This window comes from Mercenaria mercenaria, chromosome 9 (genome assembly GCF_021730395.1).
Source record: "Mercenaria mercenaria strain notata chromosome 9, MADL_Memer_1, whole genome shotgun sequence".
In the NCBI taxonomy this organism is placed as follows: domain Eukaryota; kingdom Metazoa; phylum Mollusca; class Bivalvia; order Venerida; family Veneridae; genus Mercenaria; species Mercenaria mercenaria.
This window is the reverse complement of record NC_069369.1, coordinates 49618259-49644384: the sequence shown is the minus strand read 5'-3', so window position 1 is coordinate 49644384 and position 26126 is coordinate 49618259. Positions and strand designations below refer to the sequence as shown.

The 26126-nt window shown below is 34.4% G+C and overlaps 2 protein-coding genes across 8 annotated transcripts in view; one reads left to right on the top strand and one right to left on the bottom strand.

The window, feature by feature from the left end:
• Window positions 1-14537, bottom strand: part of LOC123546173 (cilia- and flagella-associated protein 99-like) — a 29394-nt gene extending 14857 nt beyond the window's left edge. Inside the window, exons 1-10 of one of the 2 annotated variants that reach the window (XM_053551365.1) lie at window positions 14386-14537; window positions 13031-13143; window positions 11814-11958; window positions 10129-10223; window positions 9032-9144; window positions 8689-8780; window positions 8078-8136; window positions 4859-4966; window positions 3806-3958; window positions 3231-3272 (exon numbers count right to left, since the gene is read on the bottom strand). In XM_053551365.1, the coding sequence (XP_053407340.1) occupies window positions 3231-3272; window positions 3806-3958; window positions 4859-4966; window positions 8078-8136; window positions 8689-8780; window positions 9032-9144; window positions 10129-10223; window positions 11814-11958; window positions 13031-13138 (915 nt within the window). In that variant the 5' untranslated portion in view covers window positions 13139-13143; window positions 14386-14537. The remainder of the gene's footprint in view (window positions 1-3230; window positions 3273-3805; window positions 3959-4858; window positions 4967-8077; window positions 8137-8688; window positions 8781-9031; window positions 9145-10128; window positions 10224-11813; window positions 11959-13030; window positions 13144-14385) is intronic. The other variant, XM_053551366.1, reaches the window with a different exon arrangement.
• A 132-nt stretch (window positions 14538-14669) lies between these two features.
• The window catches only part of LOC123547082 (uncharacterized protein ZK1073.1-like), a 114690-nt gene continuing 103233 nt past the window's right edge, over window positions 14670-26126 (top strand). For all 6 annotated transcript variants that reach the window (XR_008372422.1, XM_053551371.1, XM_053551370.1 and 3 more), the window contains exons 1-3: window positions 14670-14809; window positions 14986-15036; window positions 21635-21692. Coding sequence is in view for 5 of the 6 variants with exons in the window: in XM_053551371.1 (XP_053407346.1) it covers window positions 14789-14809; window positions 14986-15036; window positions 21635-21692 (130 nt within the window). In the remaining variant the exon portion in view is untranslated. The remainder of the gene's footprint in view (window positions 14810-14985; window positions 15037-21634; window positions 21693-26126) is intronic.

Here is a 26126-nt window from a genome sequence, read left to right as displayed (position 1 = left end):
ATGTTAGATTTCTCTAAATACTGCCCCAGAAGAAAGGTGTACTTGGAGACTAAATAATACACTATAGTTAAAACAGACACACAAATGGAAAAAAAAAACATTTCTGTACTGCTTAATGACGGAATTTTTCTACGAAAAACACAATATGGTCTTTTATGATCAAGGCTGAACGTTATAAAACTGAGATTGGACACCAGTTCTAAAATGTATTTTTTCCATCACTCAATTTCTACTTAAGTCTTACACTTGACTTTATAATAATCTTCATACATTTTATAAACTTGGAAAAAGCTAAGCTGCAAGCATGATTTAGTAATAGAAAGAGCATTGGAACTAGACGGTAAACGATTTGTAGCGTAGCCCCCGAGTATAAATCGTTTACCCGAGAGTTTTAATGTTCTTTCTGTTTTGTATCATAGCCATCCATATATGGTAGTTGTAGGCGTTCCACATTGCCATATACAGCAGTTCAGCGAGTACTTAAAATCCTTGCTTTACAAATGTGTAAAGCCCAGGTAAAATAAACCAATGCTAGAGCAGAAAATCAATAAAACACACTTCGCTGTCTACTGTTCCAGACATACTGGCATACTTTCCTATCCAACAGTGCGGTAACTAGCGTGCGGATATTAAATACCTGCACACTTTTGGTTACTGCACCCTGTACTCAGTGTATACGAATTACCTGCACCAAATTTGTTAAGACAAAACACCGAGCTATGATACAAGATCAGTATGAGGAATGGTGGGGTCTGACCTTTTATTAAAGGTATATAAGACCCAAATTTCATATTTGAAAATATGAACAATTACTACATATAATATAATGTAAACATAAAATTAACAGGTTTATGTTTATTATCAGTACTATGCATTAGGTTTAAAATAGTACACACTGTATACACGTACAGCTAATGTCAGAGGCTTTTCTACATTTGAAGTAAATATCTAAAGATTCAATATTTAACTGAATCAATGGAATCGGTCAATGGAAATCTTTAAGATAAAATTACACAAGAGCTGTTAACCCTTAGCCTGCTGGCGGCGATTGGTTTTGCCTTTGCGACCAGTGCAGACCAAGATCAGCCTGCACATCCGTGCAGTCTGATCATGGTCTACACTGTTTGCTATTCAGTCAGTAAATTTTTAGTAAACACCCCTTCAAATGATAAATGGTACTGCCCAAATTGGAAGATGGACCAGTCCATTATAGAAATTTAGCAGGCTAAGGGTTAATAAGACTGCATGCTCAACTATTCAACAATTTCTAATGAACATGGTTCATACTTTTATCATAGTGAGGCGAGACTTTGGTATTTATCATTTCAAAATTTATTATAGCAATAATAACAACTTGCACGCAAAACTTCAACCAAATTTTCTAATTCAAATAATGGCCATAATTTGATTTAACTTCAATAAAGAAGTCTCAAACTTGGTAATAAATATACAATGGTTGAGAACGTTGTCTTATATGAAGTTTCAATCCAATATATATAGTTGTTACTGAGATATAGCTTGACCGGAAATTGCATAGAAAACTTTATCTGAAACTTTTAAGTCAAAAAGGCCAGTAATTCTTATCAAAATCAATACAGAGTTACCTAACTTAGTTATGCTAGAAGGTTTAATGACTAGAAAACTTTTTGTGATGTTTAAAACAATTTAAGTATGTATAAGTGAGATGCAGCTCGGTAATTGGTGACATGCAGAACTTCAACCAAGTTTTCAAAATCCAAAAAAGGCCATAATTTACATGAAATTCAACCTAGAGTTACAGCCATCTTCGTTCGCTTGAACTCGGATAATTCAAACACCATCCTTCATTTGAACCAATCAGCAGGTCCCAACCAAATCCCTTTATAATATATATTGTTTGCTGATACGAACTAAGATAAATCAAACAAATTTTGTCGGTCCCAACGGGTTCTCGAGTTAACAAAGTTCGACTGTATCTAACTTGGTCATTCGGTAGGTTTATTGATTGGCAAGCATTATGTGAAGTTTCCACCCAACACATAATGCTGTAACTGAGAAACAGCTTAGTAGAATAGCTCTCATTGTTCTTTGAATAGTTGAGTTAACGAAAGTCATTATTTAATGGTATTTTAATCTCAATCACTGCACTGGAACAGTAAAGCTAAAAACTCAGTAAAGCTAAGACAGGAAGTTCTCCACAGTTCTGTTTCAAACAAAAAATAAAAAGAAACTGAGTATGCAAAGCTTACAGGGTAAATAAGGGGGAGAGAACTAGGGTTGAAACAACATTGTACAAAGAGGTATAAAAATCAGTATCTCAATTCTCATTTATGACACAGGTTACTACAATTTAGATCAACATAAAAGTGATTTGTTATAGATGGTACTTGAAAAACTGCAAGTAAAAAAAAAAAGGTCTTTTTTTTTGCTACATACACGTATCAGTTTTGAATCGAGTGACCTTTGGGGAAAATCCCTACAATCAAATTTTACATGAATAATACAAACAAATAGCTGAAATTAGTATAAATGCATCTAAAAATAATTTTTCTTCTTCTATCTACAAAGATAAAAATGCTCAAAATAAAGTAGTGAAATCATTAACTTTTGTGGGGTGGGGTGGAGTGGGATGGTAGGAGGGAGACTAATTTTCATGGATTTTGAATCAATTCACCGAATCTTATCCCACTGAAAACAAGAATTTCCAATTTATTGTACCTTTTAAAGCTGAAATCCATTATGGTAATTCATATCCCAACAAAAAAAGACAGTTGGCTAAATTCACAGAAATTTATGTCCACAAAAATACATGGTTTAACAGTAAGAGGCTGACACAAGGTTGGAGGTTTGGATCTCAGTGAGAGCAGAATTACACCGTCGTCTCCTTCATAATCAAATACCAAAGGCATGAATACTTGTCTGAATTTTGACAAGTATAGATAACCTAAGTTTTGCAAACATTTTCTACAATTTTTTTATACTACAGTGATAAATAAACAAAAAATCTAATAAAAACATGGGAAAAAACTTGTGCATAGGATAAATGGGATTCTTGGGTGGAGGGAGGGGGGGGGGGGGGGGATCAAGACAAGGGTCAGCTGTGTTTTCAAACAAAGCACAAAAGTTTATGTATGTTAATCTACATTAAACAAATGCTGAGGCAAGTTTTAAGGGCTACGGGAAAAGTAAATTTTCTGTCAAATCAAACAAACTGCAGCACAGCAACCATTCCCTATCAGATTTGAACTTACATGTTTCCTCGACGATGTTGAGCGACTTGAGTGTGGTGTCATCTACACAGCAGATATTTTATATCAATTCACATTTTGTACAAGTATGCGTAAAATATTTAAATAACAAAAATTACTTCCTTTCTCTTTTAGAACAAAGAAGAAATCACCATACAGGAAACAATAACAGAAATAAATAACAAACAAAAGACAAAAGACTATATAAATGCAACCAAAAGAATGCAAGCAAATTTGCATTAAATAATGAGACAACATAAATTATCTTATTACAGCTGTATGGTATATACTGAAAACTTACAAAGGGCCACAACTCCCAAGAATTATAGCCCTCATTTCAAGTGCCATATATTTTCGCTTATAAGACGCACCCGCTAATAAGACGCACCCAGACATCGGACATGCAATCTGGGGTTTTTCTTTTAATTTCCTTGTAGTACACGCTTATAACTTACTCCCAACTCTTTGAACTGGAAATATGACTCCTAATAATGTGTCTTATAAGCAAAAATACATGGTATGCACAATACCTAACAACAGTCATAGAATAAAATTATATTTCTGTAATATTAACTTACCAAGAAAGATGGTGCCTTGTTAGTCTTTGGTCTATCAAAGTCAAGTTTGTTTTCCTCTTCTGTAAGAATGTTGTGAATTTTCTCCTTGGTTTTCTGAGACTTTTCAGGGTTAGCACATGCAAACTGTTTTCTAGAAGCTTCCATTAATCTCTCCTATGTAAACAAAATTACATATTTTATAATCATGAATGAATCTGCTTTGCAGAGAAATGATCTTTTAAGGTACTGTAAAATCATTTAATTTTGTGGGCATGAAATTTCGTGGTTTTGGTGAAAACGGCAATTTCGTGGGGATATGAATTCGTGGATTTCAACTTTTGAACATAAAATGAATGGGAATTTTACTTGTTCGTTGGGATTAAATTTCGTGGATCGACTCAACCACGAAATCCACGAAAATTAGTCCCCTCGAATATTAATGATTTCTTAGTATTTAAGTATCATAACTTTTTGAAGAGTGTTTTAGCTCTACATGAAATCTTCTTCCATTTACACTGAAATGACAGACCAAATATACTAAAACATATGTATTATCTTAAACAAGAAGGAACAGGTTAGAATTTAAAAAATCTGTACAGAAATAAATTTAACAATATTCAACCTTTACATTTCCTACACAAAAATAATAAATATCCTTTTTTGTTGTCACATCAACAGGTAATGTAATATGCTATAATGGTGAAGAACAACCCCAGATGCCTTTGCTAGCATTATCTGATGTATGGGTGGAAAATTCTGTCCCCAAGCAAACAAAACAGCTCATAAGTAAGAATTTAATTCCAACTGGGGATCAAGCCAACAGCAGTAATAGGCAAGTGGTCCAAAGCCAGCGACCTTAACCTTTGTGCAATAGAGGTCCCCAATAAGTAATGCAACAAGAGCAATGCTGTCGTAGCATGTTATCATGTGCAACGTATAATTCCACAGTAAAACGTTTTAAGTAAAAGTAGCTTTACCTCACTAAATAGTAACTTAGAAAAGCGATGTATACAAAAGATTCATGTAAATATCTTCAAGCATGTGTAATAAAAATGGAAAATTTTAAATGCCAACCTCAGCTTTTCTTCTGTTATCTTGTTTCACTTTTTCTATCTTGGTCAATTCTGTCGGCAGTTTGTACAAGGTATCTGGCGGAGGTTTGTGCTTCTGTAGCTTTGGAATCTAAAATAATGTAAGATGTATAAAATGTCTTGAAAGCACTCAAATTACCCATATAACTATTTGACGCCATAAGTTTTTAAGTTCTGTACTTTAACACCTAGCTCCTAAATTCCATCTGTATAACTTGTGGGATGGATGTGTATTTTTTGAACATATATGTCACTATTTATGCTTAAAAGCTAGGCAGATGAGTTACAAACATTATGTGAGCTCATATGCTTAAAGCATTTATTATAGAAAAGAAAAGAGAGAATGCTTTTATTAATAAATTTACCATCAACAATTCAGCTTCCACGCAAAACAATGAAAAAGTACAACCTAAATTCTATGCAAAGTTTTGTTTTGCTAAAATCATGAATGCCAGAAAAATATATACATGTAGTATTCAAATCTAAGAACTACTTTGATAAACTACGTAACAGATAGGATATAAATTTTGTTTGTTTAGGCATAAGATCACAAAATATTGTTGAGTTGCATCAGATGCAAAAGTTTCACAGGCTGACGCTGTGGTGTTCACCAGTGAATGAAATTTTGATCTTTACATTCAAGTAAATCAAACAAATTTTCTTCTTACTTCATGTCTTCTGTTTTTTATCAAAATATTACAGTTTTATTCGTGCTGTTGTGTGCATTTGGCAAGGTCATACGCAAAATCCTGACATCACAGGTTAATACTGGTAAATATGTTTTTAATGCTGTGGAGCACATGTCTTAATGTTTTGTAACTGTTGATATACATCTATTTTTGGAAAGAATTTCAATTATTTATTATTCATATTCTTTCTTGTTCAAGTGTAGTTTCGTAACAGTGAAAATCATAAAATGAAAATTTCACTGTCTGAAGTATCTGAAGTTATTATATTAACTGTCATATTTCAATGAACTACAGAAAAAACATGAAATTAAATTGCTTAAGAAAATAATCTATATCAACGGACAACCAGGTAAGTATATTCTGAAATACTGAGAAATCAATGAATTTTGCTTCTATAGAACTTTGTTGTTTTAGCCAAGATTTTGTAGCGATATGAATCTGCGGATTTAAATTTTTGACACAAACTAAGAGTTTTTGTTTGCTGAGACTTGTTTCAAGCATTCGTGAAATGAAAATTTAGACCTCTGTGAATATAAACGATTTCACAACATGCTGACAGGAAAAAAACGTTTGCTTATAAAATTTAAAATATTTACTACAACAGAAATAAAGAGTTTAATTCTACATTTTTCATTTAATTAAACCATAACACATATTTTGTTCACTAGAAAACTACTATAAACACCATTAACAGGGCTCCGGAAATTTTGATAACTCAATCGGTCCGAAACGAAAATCCTGACATCGGCGTTACCCCACCCACCGCATTCCCAATATTATATATTTTGTAAAACGTGATAGGGTAAAGAAATAAGCATGTCATGCATTAAAACTGAGTTACCAGTCACCGCGCGTTACCATACAATGAAGACAGTTATTCAGTGTTATGCGTGATCGTTACTTTGTTTAAATTTCGATGTTTTTCCGAGATAATACGAGGCATTGACACCGTGTGCGTAACTAGTCTAAAAGCCAACGCACGTGACTTCGATACCGTATACACGGCAGATTGTATACGGCAGATACTTTGTGATGTTTCCTCATTCTTTGACGGAATTCTATATAATACAATGCGTCAGAGTGAGTTACACGACACATATTCTCTGCTAAACAGCTTCAGTATTTAAAGAATACTCTGCCGCGGACCGAATGTGTACGTTATTTGAACGCTGAGATCGAATTTCCCGCATGTATAGTACCAAAACGTCACGCGTGTTGGCCACGGATATTTCATTTCACTTACGTTGTACTTCAATAAGCAACTACATTTTATAAAGTTATATGTTCTCTTCTGATGTAAACAAAATTTCATTTTGAAACGTTTTTTAAAAGACCGATTTGATAAACAGTGCCACTCCGGTTTTCTATATCATTCGTGGTTGCCCGTCCATTTTTTTTCTTTCTTGTACAGTCGGGTTGCAAAGACGATTTTCTGCATTTGTTTCAACTGGAGCCCCAGCAAATGAATCATGTAATTTTTTCAAATAAAGTAATTATAAAAATTATTTTTATCGGTTTTCCGTGTGATGTCTTATTAAATCAAAGACCTATAATGTACAATTATAGCTCTTTGATTAAATGCAGCGACAATTTGTTTGTTACCGTGATCAAACATAGCCTTTTGAAATAAACCATCCGTCGGATTCTAAATAAAAGAAGTGGATCCCCGTTGAAATGATTTGGATCCAGTCAGAAACGTTAGGAAACCAGTCAAAAATGTTTAATACACCGCAGTCGGCTGTCTGCAAACATTAAAGGATGTGCCGCGCGAGCACTGATTGCGTCACGCGCTAATTACGGACCGATTATCAAAGTGACAGTCAGACCGATTGACACGTTTATTGATTATCTGAAGGTGCGACCAACAATTTCCTACTTGGCAGATGATCGTGTATTGAGATATCAGACCGAAATTTATACTTTTCTCCATTTTTACGGGACCAATTTTTTTCGTTTTTTCACTTCACGAATCGGTCTGAAAAGTCAAAAATCGGTCCAAAACCGACAAACCGGCAAATTTCCGAAGCCCTGACCATTAACAATACACCAGCTAGAGTACACAATCCTGATTTCAAATTGAAAGAACAACAACTATTTATTTGCAAACCAAAATGCTGCTAATTTCAAATAAGAAAAAAACAAAACAATATTGAACCATGCGTAACTATGTACTTGGACAAAAGATATGCTACTATAAAAAGACTGACAATATAGTACCTGCTGCTGAACCTGTAGTATATAAATTTAATTGGTGTGTAGTTGGAGAAAAGTACAAAGTTAAAACTTAACACACACTGCTCAACCTTTCTAACAGATATACTTAAATTTTCATAAAAATTCATATATACATACTGGAACAAAGTAATGACTGACTAACAGCAATCAACACACATTTATTTCAAAACACGGCCAAAACAATAGCTATCTTTCAGATTTTATCTCTTTTAAAGAATTGCATAGGGTGGCTTATTTTGAGCTTACTTTGAACTGGAAGTGTACATGAGAATACATACCGGTTCAGGGACTGGAACACTTTTTGGTCTCGGCTGGGTAATGTTGAATGGCTTAATTTCTAAAAAGAGAGAAAAAAAAAGTGAAGCTGACTGAAAAGACAAGAACTAAAGTCAATAGAGGACATAAAAGAAAATAAACAGGCATGTTGTCATATTTCAGTTTTATGTGTGACGTCCTATTTCAGAATGTACAATGAATAAGCGAAACTCATTCTGAATGTTCCAAGTCAAGTTTCTGCGGAGGCTGCCCGGACCTATTTTAAATGTTATCTTAAATTAGCATCATGTTTCAATTGCGTGGGCACAAAAAAATTCAAGTTCAATGCTTACACTGGCAATTTTCCAACATAAGACATGCACTGTAAGTTAGGTATACGAGTAAGAGTAGGGTAAGAGTATGGTCATACTATCATTTAAAACCCATCACAATGTATGTTAACTAAGGCTCCCAAGTTTACAGAACTATGTAAACGTTTACACAATCTTTCAAACACATTTGTCAGGAAGAAAAACCAGGATGATGCCGACAACAACCTAAGCAGAATACAAGAATTGCTTTAGACTTTATATAAATGACATTAAAAACTAATATGAATGCATTAGAATAATACCAGTTGATGTTAGAGCTTTTCGTCGAGGCTTTGTAACATTGTCTATCTTCTCCTTCATCTGACTGACCATCTCTTTAAGCTCCGGCAACCACCTTTAAAATATGTTCAAACATTAGTTGCTTTCACCACACTCAAGGTCACAGTCAAAGTTTTGTTACGATATAATTATGATCCAAATTGTGTTTTAGCAAGTTTAAAAGTATATATACTGATAATAAATGATAGATTGACAGACAGGCAGACAATTAAAATGATGAGCACATTCTCTATATTGCCTTAAATATCAGCGTACAAAGTTTAAAGAAAAAAATCTGTTGTACTTTTAGAAATAGGCTAAACATACCTTCTAAGAGGAGATACCAGTTTGGTCTGTACAAAGACATGTTCGTAATATTTTTGCCATTCATCCTTCATCCACCCAGTGATACTCTTCTCATTGAAGAAAAAATTCAGGAACTGAAATATCAATCAAATATATATATATATGTGTGTTTGTTGGGTTTAACGTCGCACCTACACACTTTATGTCATATGGCGTCTTTCAAGCTTTGATGGTGAAGGAAGACCCCAGGTGCCCCTCCATACATTATTTCATCATGGGTGGGCACCTGAGTAGAACCACAGATCTTCCATAAGCCAGCTAGATCAATCAATCAAATGTATGTGTTTGTTGGGATTAACCTCACACCAACACACTTTAGGTCATATGGAGTCTTTCCAGCTTTTGACAGTGGATGAACTCCGTTCATTATTTCATCATGAACTAGCACCTGGGTCAATCTGACTAAGTACTCCATCTTCATAAATGTTACATCTGACGGCTGCCCATTCAAATTCATTTTCTTGTGCTCTTGCTATTTTTATTTGAACCAATCAGACAACTCATTTCAACAAACGTTTGGCTTAACCTTCAAACATTCAAATTGCACAAAACACATTAAACCCGTGATAATCACATATTGAAAATTGGAATCCCAGGTTAAATATAGATTTTTTTAACTTCTACTTTCACTTTCAAAATGTTGGAAACCAGGTTCTGATTGGCTAGCGGAAATGTCTCAAGATCCTATGCATTGTATTAATAGGAGATGGCTTTAATCAGATTGCTACCTGGGAAGAACCACCGACCTTCTGTAAGCCAGCTGGATGGCTTCCTCACATGAAGAATTCGACACCCCGAGCAAGGCTTGAACCAACATCAGTGAGGGGCAAGTGATTTGAAGTCAGCAACCTTAACCACTCGGCCAAAGAGGCCTCCAACAACTCATGGAAGTTAAAGCGAACAAGTATGAAAATATAACTTGGAAGCTTCAGTCTCCTATACTTGATTACAAAATGATGTGACCAGTTTATTGAGAACACCACCACAGGTTGCCTTTCTGTAAGAAAGTTCTGTTATGCTGAAGGATAGAATATGGAGAAAAGAAAAACGAAGTGTACCTTGTGCGTTCTGTTTATATCTTGTGATTTAACAAACTGTCTGTAGTTTGCCATGCCCAGTTCATCAAGACGGAATAAAGCTAGGTACACTAATACTGAAAATACAAAAGAAAACAAGGTTGAATAGAAGTTGAAGTTACATAATTGGCAAAAAGACGGGAAATACTGGTAATTCTCGGGAAATACTGATATTTCGGGAAATACTGATATTTCCCGGGAAATACTGGGGAATACTCTTCAGGCCTTACATTCGTTGTAAATTTGACCCAAAAATTTTATCAAACTAACTTCAGACAAGATTACACTCCTTTCAAATAGTCCAATTATACACTCCAAAAAACAGGGGAGGTGTTACTGCTAATTGGTGGATTATTGACAGATTCTATAATGATACAGAATATACAGTATAGCCCCAAGCACTATATCTAACTATCCTATTGCACATGTTTGTTGCAAATAAAGTAACAATACTTTGCTGTAAAATAATTCCCACCATTGTGATTTCACAAAACAGTGAAAAAAATTCATCAGTCAAACCTCTGAGCATTTATTCACTTTCTCAAAATACATGTAATTGCTTTTTATTTTTCAAAAGTACTTCATTCCGCTTTTCATCCTGTGACAGTTAGCATTAATATGAAGCCCAAAGATCCTGCGTGGAATTTTTATGATATCATAGAATCTGATGGTGGTTCAAAACAAAAAGCAAACTGTGTGTCTGGAACTTTGTGAACTAGCAAAAAAAACTTCTGGTTATGCCAGCTAGCTCTGGTGGCATTGAGAGAGTGTTTTCTAATTTTGCTGTCATTCAAACAAAACTTAGAAATAGACTTGGAGTGAAAAAAGCAGCAAAACTGGTGTTTTGCTTCCGCATGTTAAGGTCCTAAGAGGAATTGGACTGGTGATGAAGGAACTTTCATGGTCACCAGGGGTCTGACAATGGAATGTAATATGATTTTTGCCATAGTGTATGTGTGCATGCAAATGCTAGTTATTTAACAGATATTTTGTGTTTTTTTTGTCAAAATAAACTGTTTTTTGCTGAAAATTTGAGTATTTCCCAGTATTTCCCACTTTTGCAATTTTTAGGAGTATTTCCCGGTACGGGAATTACCACCGGTAATTACCGCACCGGTAAATACCATGCCTACCATGACATAATAGTATTTATGATGTGAATACGCCCATTTGTTTCTAGTCACAAGAATTTCAGTATTCTACTGAAGCAAGAAGCAAACTTTTATGCTGTTATTGACAAAGAAAAGGGCAACAACAGTGAGCTACTTCGCTCAACTTGTTTTGTTTTTGATTTTTGATAGGTTTGACATGATCACAGGGACACAATCATTGGTCATATGTTGACTTCACAGCTTTTGATTGTAGCAGAAGACACCAGGTGCTCCTCAAGGCATTATTTCAGGCATGTGTCACAGTGTGGGCACCTGGGTAGAACCACCAATATTCGAGATCTGTAAGCCAGCTTAATAGTTTTCTAACATGAAAGAATTCTACACCTCAATCCTTAGCAGTAAGGGATATTACGTCTGTGACGTTAACCATTCGGCCTCTATTTTGCTCAAAATATTTGATCAAAGAAGCATTTATGACTGCCTGTCACATAACATATTACACCAGAAAAGGACAAAACACAGTATGAATGTAAACAGATATAAGTTATGACATACCAGCATAAAGGTTTTGTTCTGAACGCAGTACTGATTTTCCATCTTTGGCATAGTACCCTCTCATCACGACATTAAGGACCTCGGCATATCGTACACAACCAGAAAACACTTCCACGATAAACGTCTGTTCATCTTCATCATAGATCTGTAAAACAAGTTCTTGAAATGTTACAAACTTATTACTAAGGCAGATAACTGAATTAACTTAGTGCAAAAAAAATAAAAAATAACAATTTTCAAATAACCTCTCAAGATGTACAACTGCTCAATGTATTTGATCTATTTGATCTGCTATTCTTACTTGAACAGATCATGGTTTTATTCAACTCAGACTGAAACATCCGTTTGCAGGTACCACTTGCAGTTAATTCAATTTGCAGAAAAAATTGATCAAATAAAACAACTATCTTAGCAAGTATTTTCAGTATTATTTGTCTGGCTTGCTGTGAAAATTCATTACACTTCTCTAGTTATTAAACTCATGCCCTGTAACTGCCTATACAGATGTAGACACCATGTATTGCAAATTTAACATTTCTGAACTGAAAAGAAGTTGTTTTATGTATCCATTAAGATCCGACATTTTTCCTTATAAGTAGTTTTAGTGAAATTATGGTACAACTACTTCTAAGTTGTTATGAAGCAACAAAATGCAATGTTTAATCACCATCCAAGGCTTCATTTCTTCACTAGTGGGGACAGTTCATATGCCTTTTTGAATAAAAAATTTCATATTCAGTTTTCTTGTAGAATTGACGTTACATCAGGTTTTTATTCCCCTCGCCCAAAATATCGAGCTATTTTGCATAAATAACAGGTCAAGGCCCCTTCTCCTCTTAGAAAAAATAACCTTTGTTATCAAGAAAGAATCAGTTATATATATCATAACTTCAATATCATTCAACTCTTAAAATGTCCCTTTATTAAATTTACCTCTAAAATATGTTAAGGGCTAAAGTCAGCCTCTGCTAAGTATTGCAAATTATTATTGCTAAGTTATTGCTACTTTTGATATATTTAACTTGAATTTCAATGCGGTTTTGAATGAAAAAGAAAAAGTCAGCCCTTGACCTAAAACTTCTGTCTCCACCAACAGGTAAAAATATCTCAAAATTTGATATCTATCCCTGTGAGTGATGTTAAAAAAAAAAAGGATATGCACACCCTGGCAAATTTTTTTTATAGGACTGATAACGACATTATCAGGAAGTATTTACCTGGTAGCCTTTAAGACATCTGTTGACATGTTCGTCAACAGATTGTATATTTTTGTCATAAGTGTCCAGTACAGCTACACTGATTTCCAATAGGCTCTTGTGATTCATTGTGTCTGAAAGTATACAAAATTTTATACATTAAATGCAAATTACTAAAATAGCATGTATAAAAAACGTAAGTTTTTAGGTACTAGTCAGAAAAATGTTTCACAAATAGATCTATTTTTTTTTTACCTTGCAAATTTTTTTGATGGACTGAGGATTGTTCTTGCTCTAATACTCTTTTGACAATGGCCATAGGTTATATATAAACAGAGTTATGGAACTTGTGAATTCCATGTCAGATCATCATAGGAAACACATGTGTGAAGTTTCAGTATATTCCTACAAGTCATTACTTGCAAAATAGAACACTCATGCATAACATGATTTATAAATCGACTGACCTATGTTTACATGTCTTGTTTACAGTTATGGTTCACTGTACCATTCTGGTTCAAATGAACCAGTCTAAACAAGTGGAGCAAAATAGGTATCTCTCTGGTATGTCATGATAGCAGTGAATATTTTCCCTTATGAACATAAATGCAGTATTTTGAGAAAAATCAAGAAGCTTATTTTAAACAGACTCTAGCTCACTTTGAGGCTTTGTCTTGTTGATATTAAAATCTGCCTGATTTGCTGCAAAATCTACATAAATTCTTGGAAGTAGGCATTTACACTGGTTCGAACCCTGGCTACTCCCATTGCGGTGTGTCCTTGGGCAAGGCACTTTATCACGATTGCCTCAGTCGACCCAGCTGTAAATGGGTACCAGCAAATTGCTGGGGGTAAGGTATAATTGGTTTTAACTGTTCTTAATATAGAGTCGCAGAAAAACTCTACAGAGCTTTTGTTAATTGTTTCACCAAGCGACGGTAAATAAAATTTACCTTTACCTTTAATTTACCTTTACCTTTACCTCTCAACAGCCCTACAAGGGTTGTCTAGACTAAAGTGCTGTCTAGACTCTGGGTCTAGAGGTCCACCGGACCCCTAGCCACTGCCAAAAACAAACAACAACAACAACAACAAAATTTAATGTGTTCTCCTTCAGTCCTGGCAAAACAAACAAAAATATATATAAAAAAATTAACTGTGTCTCAGTCTCAGTTAAATGGCATAATTTAAATAATGGCCCCAGCAGCAGTTACATGTAACAACACCTGGATGTGCCAGAAAAACAACCTTAGATTGTGTCTGTCAACTTTGTGAACTGGGCGCAGCCATCTTCGTTTCTATGACAACTGTGTAAATTTTCAGATATATCTCCAAATTCAAGGACTTTAACCGAAATACTGATAAAAATGTCTTACCATAAAGTATGTTCCATGCAAAAGCTACAAGTAAATGATAATTCACGCGACTCGGTTAAGCTGAAAGCGAAAAAGTACTGGAACAAACTTTTTATACTTCGAGCAGCTGTATCAAGTCAGCCATTATGGATCAAGCATGATGGGAAACAGAATAAAAGGTTAATTTAACTGAAAACTAAAAAAATTCAATTTTTATTTAGCCGATAAGCATAAAAGGTTACAAAATAAATGTAGGAATAGTAATTAAAATAATGACCACATATATATTTTACTATTTCTACAATTCCGGATATTGCCGAATATTTACGGAATAAACCGAATACTTGCCGTCGATAATTTTGGACGCTGACATTTGTTTACAAATTTTGGAATTATTAATTAGGATAAAAACTGACTTTTAAGAATGTCTAGTGCAAACTTAGAGGTGAAAATATTACATAACATTCTTAATTTTCTTTTTAACAATTTATCGCGATTGTCATGAAGAATCTTGGAAATTTATTTTATTTTGTTTTATCATTTTCGTGGATTTTGAGTTGAATATATTTGACCTGATGATGAGGATATTTGCATTTATGTAATATTTTATATGTATTTCAGCACAGAGAGGTTTCGGCTCCCAGAGTCAGTAAATTCAACGTTTATATTCAGGTGAGTTTTTTTAACGAATTTACGATACGTTCGTGTCCTTGAATAACCTGCTTCTGTATCTTTTTGGGCCGCTTACGACCATGCAAAAATAATAATTATGAACGACAGAATTACTGACTTGAACCACAAAAAAAGTGAAAAAAGAGTTCTTATTTAATTTACATATCCTGGTAAAACCACTTGTTCCTACACCAACTTCTCAGGAAAGTTCTATCATAAATTGATGAATGATAATTGATAAAGTGTGAACTACTATGTCAGTCAGTGCCAGTGGCAGTGGTTGTCTGCCACTAAAAATGCTGACTAATTGGTATGTATGTAAAAATATCAGTGAATGAAAAGTATATGATAGAAATTTAGAAAGCTGAATGTGTTTGAAAAGAGTAGATCTATATTTCATTATTCTGATTTATAGTTTTTTAAAAAAAAACCTCTGAAATTTGTTTACTAATTAGGTTTGCTAATAATTGAAAAATGACCAACACTACCCTGTACACACTAAATCCATGTGTATATAAACTATGGCAAGGAAAAAAACATGAATTTTATTGAATGCCGAACATTTTGAAAAGAATAGACATTTTCTCTCTGAAATACAAATAAATGTTCTTTGAATTGGATATGCACCGAAAGTTTGTTAGCTATCCCTTATACACTAAAGCACTGTACTTGCTCTTGTCCGTACACTAATGACTAAAACCCTTAATTTGGTTTTGATCTGCAAAATCAATATAAAGTGAAAACTATTTCTTGTCATATTAGATGCATTCTGGCAGGGAAAAAGTGTGATTTAAGAACCAGTTCTACATGTAATTGTGCAAAAAAAAAAAACACCTGCAAAATTAGGACCTATATCTTGGATTTCTTTCCACTACACCATGGAAGCACATTTTTGACCAGTATACTGACCTTTTTTTCTAGAGTCATGAAGTGTTAATTTAATATTTAGTTAAAATGCATCCAAATGTATATTATTCCATATGATAATTAAAGAACAATGTATTCTAATTACATTTTGTAAATATGTGAACAATTTACATGGTACATTTGCATGGTGTATTAATTAAAGATCTGTCTCTAACTTTGCAAAGAGCCCAAATACAAGAAAAAGAAGTTGTTAAAAACCAGAAATCTAGAGAAAAATTCAAATGCTTTGATGCTCCTGTACAGTGGCAGTATTGTTTGCCTATTTGGAGTGCAACAGTTTAAACAAGAAGTACAGTTTTAGCTGACATTAATCTGTTTTGCAAAGTTATAATGAAAGTAATGTTACTTTACAGGGCTTTTTCTGGCCATTTTGGGAAAAAGGCCACTGTGCTTTATGGGAATTTTCGACTCGCGAATACTGCCATATTGGGAAATATATATATCGGTTAAATATCCAAATTAAGAAAGTATTTCCATGAAAATCAGTCTTTTTTATTTCCTTACGTATATTTCTGTGATTTCTACTGCTAATATTCATAAAAGGAAACTGCTTTATATTCAAATTCAAGCTGCAAATTCAATAATTCAATAAAAATCTACAATACAATGTTTGCACCACTATAATTTGCAACAAAATAGGACTTTAAAAAAAAAAAAAAAAAAAAATCTTTTTTTTTTTTTTTTTTTTTGGTTTGATTGGGAATTTTTGAACAGCTATTGGGAAAAATATGCATATTTGCCATTGGGAATGGGGCCGAATTTCGGCCCCGTGGGACACACTGAAAAAGCCCTGCTTTAAGGTGATTATTGGCTGCCTTATTCTCTAAATGACTGACTTAAGCCTTTAATTTTGTCATTATTTGCCAACAACTGTAAGACAGGTAATTAATTCAGAGGAAAAATGCAGGACCTACAATTAATCAAGACATATTTTATCATGACACATTCAGCGAGATATAATAAATATTTTCCTTTCGCAGATTTCAAAATTACCTTGTACAGTCATGTATATACAAAAGCTACTTTTAAGGTCTGATTATTTTCATTGCATATTTTTGTCTTAATATTTTGTTGTTTGTTATGAACTTAAATCTGAAGCAGTAATGAAATATTGGGGAAAAATCATTTTGAGACAGTCATCAGTGGCTTAGTAGGCAGTAAATAATGTAAAAGAGAGCAATGGTCATAATATTTCTAATCATATTTTGTTTATATTGCCTTACAAAATGGTTTAGGGGTCAAAAGTGGATAATGCCCTATCATTTTTAGCTCACCTGTCACAAAGTGACAAGGTGAGCTTTTGTGATCGCGTGGCGTCCGTCGTCCGTCGTCCGTCCGTCCGTCCGTGCGTGCGTTCGTGCGTAAACTTTTGCTTGTGACCACTCTAGAGGTCACATTTTTCATGGGATCTTTATGAAAGTTAGTCAGAATGTTCATCTTGATGATATCTAGGTCAAGTTCGAAACTGGGTCACGTGCGGTCAAAAACTAGGTCAGTAGGTCTAAAAATAGAAAAACCTTGTGACCTCTCTAGAGGCCATATTTTTCATGAGATCTTCATGAAAATTGGTGAGAATGTTCACCTTGATGATATCTAGGACAAGTTCGAAACTAGGTCACGTGGGGTCAAAAACTAGGTCAGTAGGTCTAAAAATAGAAAAACCTTGTGACCTCTCTAGAAGCCATATTTCTCAATGGATCTTCATGAAAATTAGTCAGAATGTTCACCTTGATGATATCTAGGTCAAGTTTGAAACTGGGTCACGTGCGGTCAAAAACTAGGTCAGTAGGTCTAAAAATAGAAAAACCTTGTGACCTCTCTAGAGGCCATATTTCTCAATGGATCTTCATGAAAATTGGTGAGAATGTTCACCTTGATGATATCTAGGTTAGATTTGAAACTGGGTTACTTGCGGTCAAAAACTAGGTCAGTAGGTTGAAAAATAGAAAAACCTTGTGACGTCTCTAGAGGCCATGTTTCTCAATGGATCTTCATGAAAATTGATCAGAATGTTCCTCTTGATGATATCTAGGCCAAGTTCGAAACTGGGTCACGTGCGGTCAAAAACTAGGTCAGTAGGTCGAAAAATAGAAAAACCTTGTGACCTCTCTAGAGGCCATATTTTTCATGAGATCTTCATGAAAATTGGTGAGAATGTTCACCTTGATGATATCCAGGTCAGATTCAGAAGTGGGTCACGTGCCTTCAAAAACTAGGTCATTAGGTCAAATAATACAAAACCTTGTGACCTCTCTAGAGGTCATATTTTTCAATGGATCTTCATGAAAATTGGTCAGAATTTTTTATCTTCATGATATCTAGGTCACATGTGCTCAAAAGCTAGGTCACTATGTCAAATAATAGAAATAACGACGTCGTACTCAGTTCAACACTGGGTCATGTGGGGATAGGTGAGCGATTCAGGACCATCATGGTCCTCTTGTTAATACATTTGTTTTTCCTTTGCCCCACTTTCGAATTTGATAATGTCAAATTCAGGTTCAGTGTCCTTTTAAAGCTTTTATTTCAATAAAATTGAGCCGTGCCATGGGAAAACCAACATAGTGGCTTTGCGACCAGCATGGATCCAGACCAGCCTGCGCATCCGCGCAGTCTGGTCAGGATCCATGCTGTTCGCTAACAGTTTCTCTGATTGCAATAGGCTTTGAAAGTGAACAGTATAGATCCTGACCAGACTGTGCGGATGCGCAGGCTGGTCTGGATCCATGCTGGTCGCAAAGCCACTATGTTGGTTTTCTCATGGTGCGGCGCAAATAATGTTCTAAATATTTTTCTGCTTTACTCAATATTACTGATTGATTTAAATTTATTTTCTGGAGACTGCAAAATTTAATACAATTTTCTTTCATAATTGTACACAGATTTCATTGGCAAAAATGCAACACACATGCACAAATAAATTAGGTAATGATGTACTTCTGTTGTTTGTTTATTTACTATGCCTAAGCTGCATGCATGAAAAAAAAGGTTACTGTAATAGCTTAAATGGCCAGATGAGGCAGAAAAGGAAAATAAAATGAGAAGCTGACCTAATTTTCTGATCTTAAGTGACAGGGCATGAAAACAGTAATCATTTACATTATAATAATTTTTGCTTGAAGCTATGTCTATCCTCTATTAAGATTTGTTGGACATTTATCACTAAACATTGTCCTTCAAGTAGCAGCCAAGGTGACATTTAAATCTTCACATCAGGCTGTTTACTGTATTTAGTCTTAAAAGATATCATTCTAGTTTTTGTGAAGCTATTTTGTTTTATCAGGAAATACAATTATTAGTTCCTAGAAATCTCTCTTAAAGACAGAAAGTTTTTTTTTTTGTTTTTTTTTTTTTAAAAAACTCGCCCATTTAAGGACGCATGCAGCAGTTTTGAGTAAAAAATTTCCCATTAATAGAGTTTGTTCTAACTTTGTATATGAACACAGTGTCCTGTTAGTAACAGAATTATGAAAAAAAATCGAAGGTCACCATGCTTGTTCAGGAGTTATCTGCCCTTGAATAGGCAAATTTGAAGAAAAATTCAGTTTTAGGGGCAGATATAACCACTGAACAAGCATGGTGACCTTTTATGATTGTTTTTGCATTTTTCTGTTTCTAACATGAAACTGTATTCATACAAAGTTGAACAAATTCTATTATTGGGAAATTTAAATTTTGCCCCATCTCTCATACAAGTTTAATACCCTACCTGTTAGAAAAAAGTAAATCTCCTGTTACAAGGGTATCTTATTATTGAAAACTATTTATGAGCTGGGATACAACTGGGACAGATATATGTTTGTTTACATCAATTTTACATTAAATTTCTCTTGCAGAAGCAAAGATTATCTGCAGAAACACATGACTGTAAAATTATTGCATAGACTATCTTCAGTAATACCATATACTCCATAATTAAAGTCCTCCCCCTAATAGTATTATTGTAAGTTGAAATTAAAACTGGAAGCACCTACTCCTGAAATTCTTGTTCACACAGTTATCTTCGAGCTTGATTATGTGAGACTATAGTTGATAAATTGCATAAAATAAATGTTAAGAATAGGTTCACAGAGATTTATCATTCAGTGTTTGAAGTACAAAGGTTTTTATTTATGGTTCTTGATAAAATCATAATTTTTATCAAATGTCTGTGAGAGTAAGATGGGCAATGTGAGAAACATTCCATCTGTTTCACAGAAATTAAATTTGATTATTTTCAGATGTGATAGCAGTGTATAAGTTTCTCAATGTTTTATGCCATTTTAATTAATACTGTTTTGAACATCTTGATCAAAACAGTATTGATTAAAGGCATATCTATACATCATTTCATGTATACTTAATGGATACTACTATTTGTACAAAGTTACAAACTTTTCATCATGAAAACAGATATCATATTACCTGAGTGTAGTGTAAATATTAAATGCTAAAATTTCATTTTTGTGGTGTACCTTTATCATTCTGTTGTCCTTGAACTATTAAACCAGTTTCTGTTTTGAAAACTGAATTCAGTTCATTTACATAACATATTTGCAACTTGAAGATGTGTTGACTTTATTAGGTGTCAAGATTGACAGGTATTTTGGTAGTGATCAGAAATTGAAGGGATCAAGGTCAGACCAATTTAGGGCAATGCTGAGTCTGTTTGTTTGTTTGTTATGATAATTTCTTGCTGGCTCATATTTGAATGTTCAAGCTCTTTAAACTTTCTGTTTAATCGTAGGCACTGTTGTTTTTTATTTTCACTTCAATAAAAATAATTTAGGAACTACATGTATATTTGATGTTTAACTATTGAAAAATGTCCATAAACAATAGATAAGTAACAAGACGGGAAATTATTTTTGTTCTATTTTTATTTTGTGTAGCCAGTTTGATATTAGTATTATATTACATCAAAAATTGACTTTTAATCTGCGCATCTGCTACTGCTCATCTTCTAAGTAATCTTGTTCTAAATTATGGAGCATGTAGCTTATGCGATCATAATGGGGTACAGTTACAGTGTTGGATGGATTTTGCAAGCAACAAATGAACTTCAGTTTTAGTTCTTTTAGCTATACGGCTTCTGCATGGCTCAGTTTTTGTTATTTTGGTTAAAAATCGCTTTATCCTGCAGGATGGGTATCACACCAAGTTCCAGCCCGCCCGCTTAGCTCAGTAGGTAGAGCGTCAGTCTACGGATCGCGGGGTCGTGAGTTCGATTCTCGGGCGGGGCGTATGTTCTCCGTGACTATTTGATAAACGACATTGTGTCTGAAATCATTAGTCCCCCACCTCTGATTCATGTGGGGAAGTTGGCAGCTACTTGCGGAGAACAGGTTTGTACTGGTACAGAATCCAGGAACACTGGTTAGGTTAACTGCCCGCCGTTACATGACTGAAATACTGTTGAAAAACGGCGTTAAACCCAAAACAAACAAACAAACACACCAAGTTCCACTTGCCCGAAGCCAGTTTTTGCTCATATTTACGAGTGGAAGAGTGGATTTGTTGAGCCCTAGACCCCTATAACTTAGATAATATACTATTGAAAAACAGAAAAAAATCAGCGGTTACTAGTATAAGCATTATTTGACATAGACCAGGAAATTAAACTTCATAAATAACAGCAATAGTGTGTTGGACAATGATATTAACCAGTATAATTTTTTTCTCTCTCTTTCAGGGGGACCTCAAGCATTGTCATTTTACGATCCTCACAGTACATGACCTGGGATGCAATCGTAAGTTCCTTCATCAGCTTGGACCTGGAAAAAAAGAATTACCCTTTGTTAAAGTATTTTCTTCAAAGTATTAAAGATGTATTTTGCTCATCTTTCATTGAAATATTTTATATTAAGATATTTACTTCAAATGCAGATAGTCCTCATCAAATATATTCAACTTCACTAAATATATAAATAAATAGTCTGTATTGAGCTACATTCATAATCAAATGTCATGTAGTAACAGCTAATAGTGTAAAAAAAACTTCCAGTTTTTTTTATGGGAGTACACATTTATACTGCTTTCAGCTGTACATGTATACAGTGTGTATTATTATTAACCGAATTCATCAGTGTTAATAGACATAAATTTGTTTATTCTATATATACATAAACTACTGGTAGTATTTTTTTCATGTTTTCAAATATGAAATATGGGTCTAGTATACCTTTAAATAAAATAAAGTAGGCATTGTAACTGAAAATACAAACTTAAAGTATGAGCTATCTATATTATATGTATGTGAAGTTAACTGCATCAGAATACAAGGACTGAAAAAAATATTAAAATATCATTTCCTGAAAAAGAGTTATTTGAGCTGAAAAAAATGATCCCGGATGAAATATTTGGAAAAAATGGAGACAACTCCGCAAAGACTTTATGATAGGCTTAGGTGACAATTGACCTAGTGCCTCATCCAAACTACCCACTGTTTACCTCTAACCATGAAAAAAGCATGCACATTTGCCACATGGATTAGCAACCTCAATACAAAACTATGTAAAGATCAAATAATTGATTGCCCTGGGGAAAAGTAGGACATTTTTGTGGTGAAATTTGTCAACAAACAGACGATTTTTTTAAAACGTCAAAACCCACAGAATTTCACAAGGTGAAATATGTTGAAAAGGCTACTGCTGGAAAGAGAACAATCTCAACTACCCATACATATGCGTCAAAGTATGGGAAAAATATCTAGAAATATGAGAAAATCGAAGAAATCAATTTCAAGACTGTTAGATGCATAACTGTGTAATTATACATGGCATTTATCATAGATAGGTTACTTTTCCTTTGCACTGATATAACATGGGCAGGATTAGGATTAAGAAACGGTGTTCACTCAAATATTTCACTATATATTTAGATTGTTTCCCTTGCGTAAAACATACATGTGATAAGTTCAGAATCCCAAAACTGGAGGTTTGCCATTTTTCAGCTTGAGTTGGGCTCTCAAAACTGGAGGTTTTTTATCGACATAAATTAAGCGCGCGGACACAAAACTTGGAGACAAAATCCAACATTTTAGGCCACAAAATAACGCATAAGTCTACACCAGAAGAAACAACTGATCCTCATAACTCTTGATTTAAATTTTGACAGAGTTATGCCACTTTTTAACTTACATTTTTTGGTTAAAGTTTTATATAATGTCCAATATATCTGTTACATTCAAAGCTATTGACTATTATGCCCCTTTTACTGGCAAAGCTTTAACTGCCCCTTTTACGGGCAAAGCTTTAATTCAGAGTCAATCACTGAGAAAAGTCGAGCATGCTGTTTGACAGAAGTTAAACAGATTAAATTTGTTGAAACAAAGTCTCAATTTAGGTCTGGAATGGTGGTGAACATGCATTAACATTATTCTACCCGAGGACTGAAGAAAAAAACGGAGCCCTAAATTGGTCTGAACACAACCCATAAATTATGTATATTCCTTACCCCACCCACTTTCGTATGAAAATACTGATAATGATTTTGACATGAAAAACAGAAAACAGAAATGCATCAACATGTATTTACCCTTACCAAAATAATGTAGATTGAAGTTATCATATAAATGAGTGTGTGTTTTCATCCAATTTTCAATGAAATAAGTCCGATTTATTAGCAAATTAATTTGGTAAACATTGGAAGAAAATGGCGTAACTGCATAAGGGGAAATAACATTCATGTTCTAAAAATAGTACTGGGTTGGTTTTTCCAACAATTATTTATGTGATTTTATTTTCTTTGAATAATCAAAAATTCATTCCAGCTGGGAATTATTTCTTGTGACTTGGAGTTTTTTGCTTCACATTGGTAAAAAAATGGAGCCTAACTGGCATTGAGAATGGGTCGATATTCGGCCCCATGAGACAGGTGGAAATGGCCCTGCTTGTCTAATCCCTTATCAAAAGAATTAATCATGTTATCAAAATTCACCTGTGAAAAACTAACTCTTTCCTCCATCTACGTGTCAAACATGTATAATACACAACAGTCGGTGACACTTTGACTTACTGTGTAAACATGTTTGGCACTCCTCGGTAATTATCAACCAAGTCATAATATTGATTTTTTTTCTTTTCTTTTTTTTTGAAAAGCGGGATAATTATGGTTTTGGTCGGGAGACGGGAGGCAAGGTGAAAAAATCGGGATTTTGACCCTCCCGCGCGGGAGATCACATGTATGGCGTAAAAAAGGCTTAGGGTAAATCTCTAAATAAAGGAAAACACAGAATAATTATATTAAATGCATCATGTTGGAGGCTGGCTATTTATGCTCTATCCTGTTAGGTACTGAAGAAGCATCCTGCTATTAAAGACGTTGCTAGATCATTGTATTCAATATAATTGGAACCATTGTCATTGAAAAATTATATCAATTGTTCACATTTATATCAGGGCATTATTATATACATTACTATAAATAGTAACAAAAGCTGTCTTGGAAATTTTTAGTCATTACAACCCATAATGAAGCAGTTTGCCTCACAAGTGAGAATGGCCCCTGTTAACCGGAACGTCTTCGCCTGTTGACGTTGACGTTGTCAGTATGGTGGGTGAAAGGCTGCTATTTGTTTTCAGATTGAGTCTCAAATAACAGTAGAATTGTTGATAACGAAAATGATACTTACAGGTTTGTGGAAAGAATGAAACATGAAAATACCAAGATAAATATGAAAAGAAGTAATATATTAATAAAAAGATAAAAAAAATGGCTGGTGTATGCCTTCTTGCCATGATGGCACACCTAGTTTCATTATGGTCCTCGATGGCCCTCATGAATTGTGCCATTATGGCAAGAATGCACAAGCAAGTAGTACCGTATAGCGGGTTATTTCTGGGGTCAAAATATTCTGCGTTTTGGCCCCAAATAATGTGAAACAAATTACTGCGTGTTTAATTTCTGCGTTTTCACTTAAAAGGAAGAGAAATTTTTGCGTTTTTGATGCCAAGGGGAGATAATTCCTCGCATGATCGGACGTTGTGAGAATGATAGCGTATGAAAACAATAAACTAAATTACTGGTAACTGCTGTAAAGTAATTTGCATTTAATGAATACATTGTAGGATATAATAACTTGCGAAATGAAAAATTATAACACCAATAACAATAAATTATTGCACAAACAACAACTGCAAACTACAGTATATATATAACGGGTAAACTTATATAAAGTATACCTAGTTTGGAAGATCGCCGCAAGAGATTAATTAGAACAACACAAGTGAAATTCACTCAGTTTATTTATCCCCCCACCAAAGGTGAAGGGGATATTAGAAATGCTCTCCGTCCGTCCGTCCGTCCGTCCGTCCGTGCGTCCGCAACGATATTTGTCCGGAGCATAACTCCAAAAGTACTTGAGGGATTTTCTTCAAACTTCATACACTGATAGAACACATTGGGAGGAAGTGCAGTGTGCAAGAACAATAACTCTACCTTGCCTATTTTTTGAGTTATTCCCCTTTATCTTATTTTCTTAAAAAAATTTGTCCGGAGCATAACTCCAAAAGTACTGGAGGGATTTTCTTCAAACTTCATACACTGATAGAACACATTGGGAGGAAGTGCAGTGTGCAAGAACAATAACTCTACCTTGCCTATTTTTTGAGTTATTCCCCTTTATCATATTTTCTTAAAACATTTTGTCCGGAGCATAACCCCAAAAGTACTGGAGGGATTTTCTTCAAACTTCATACACTGATAGAACACATTGGGAGGAAGTGCAGTGTGCAAGAACAATAACTCTACCTTGCCTATTTTTTGAGTTATTCCCCTTTATCATATTTTCTTAAAGAAATTTGTCCGGAGCATATCTTCTTCATGCATGGAGGGATTTTGATATATCTTGGCACAAATGTTTACCACCACGATGCGGAGTGTCATACGCAAGAACTAGGTCCCTAGGTCTAAGGTCAAGGTCACACTTAGAGGTCAAAGGATACAAGAATAAAAACCTTGTCCGGAGCATTTCTTCTTCATGCATTGAGGGATTTTGATATAACTTGGCACAAATGTTTACCACCACGAGACGGAGTGTCATGCGCAAGATCCAGGTCACTAGGTCTAAGGTCAAGGTCACACTTAGAGGCCAAAGGTCAGATACAAGAATGACTTTGTCCGAAGCATTTCTTCTTCATGCATGGAGGGATTTTGATGTAACTTGGCACAATTATACACCATCA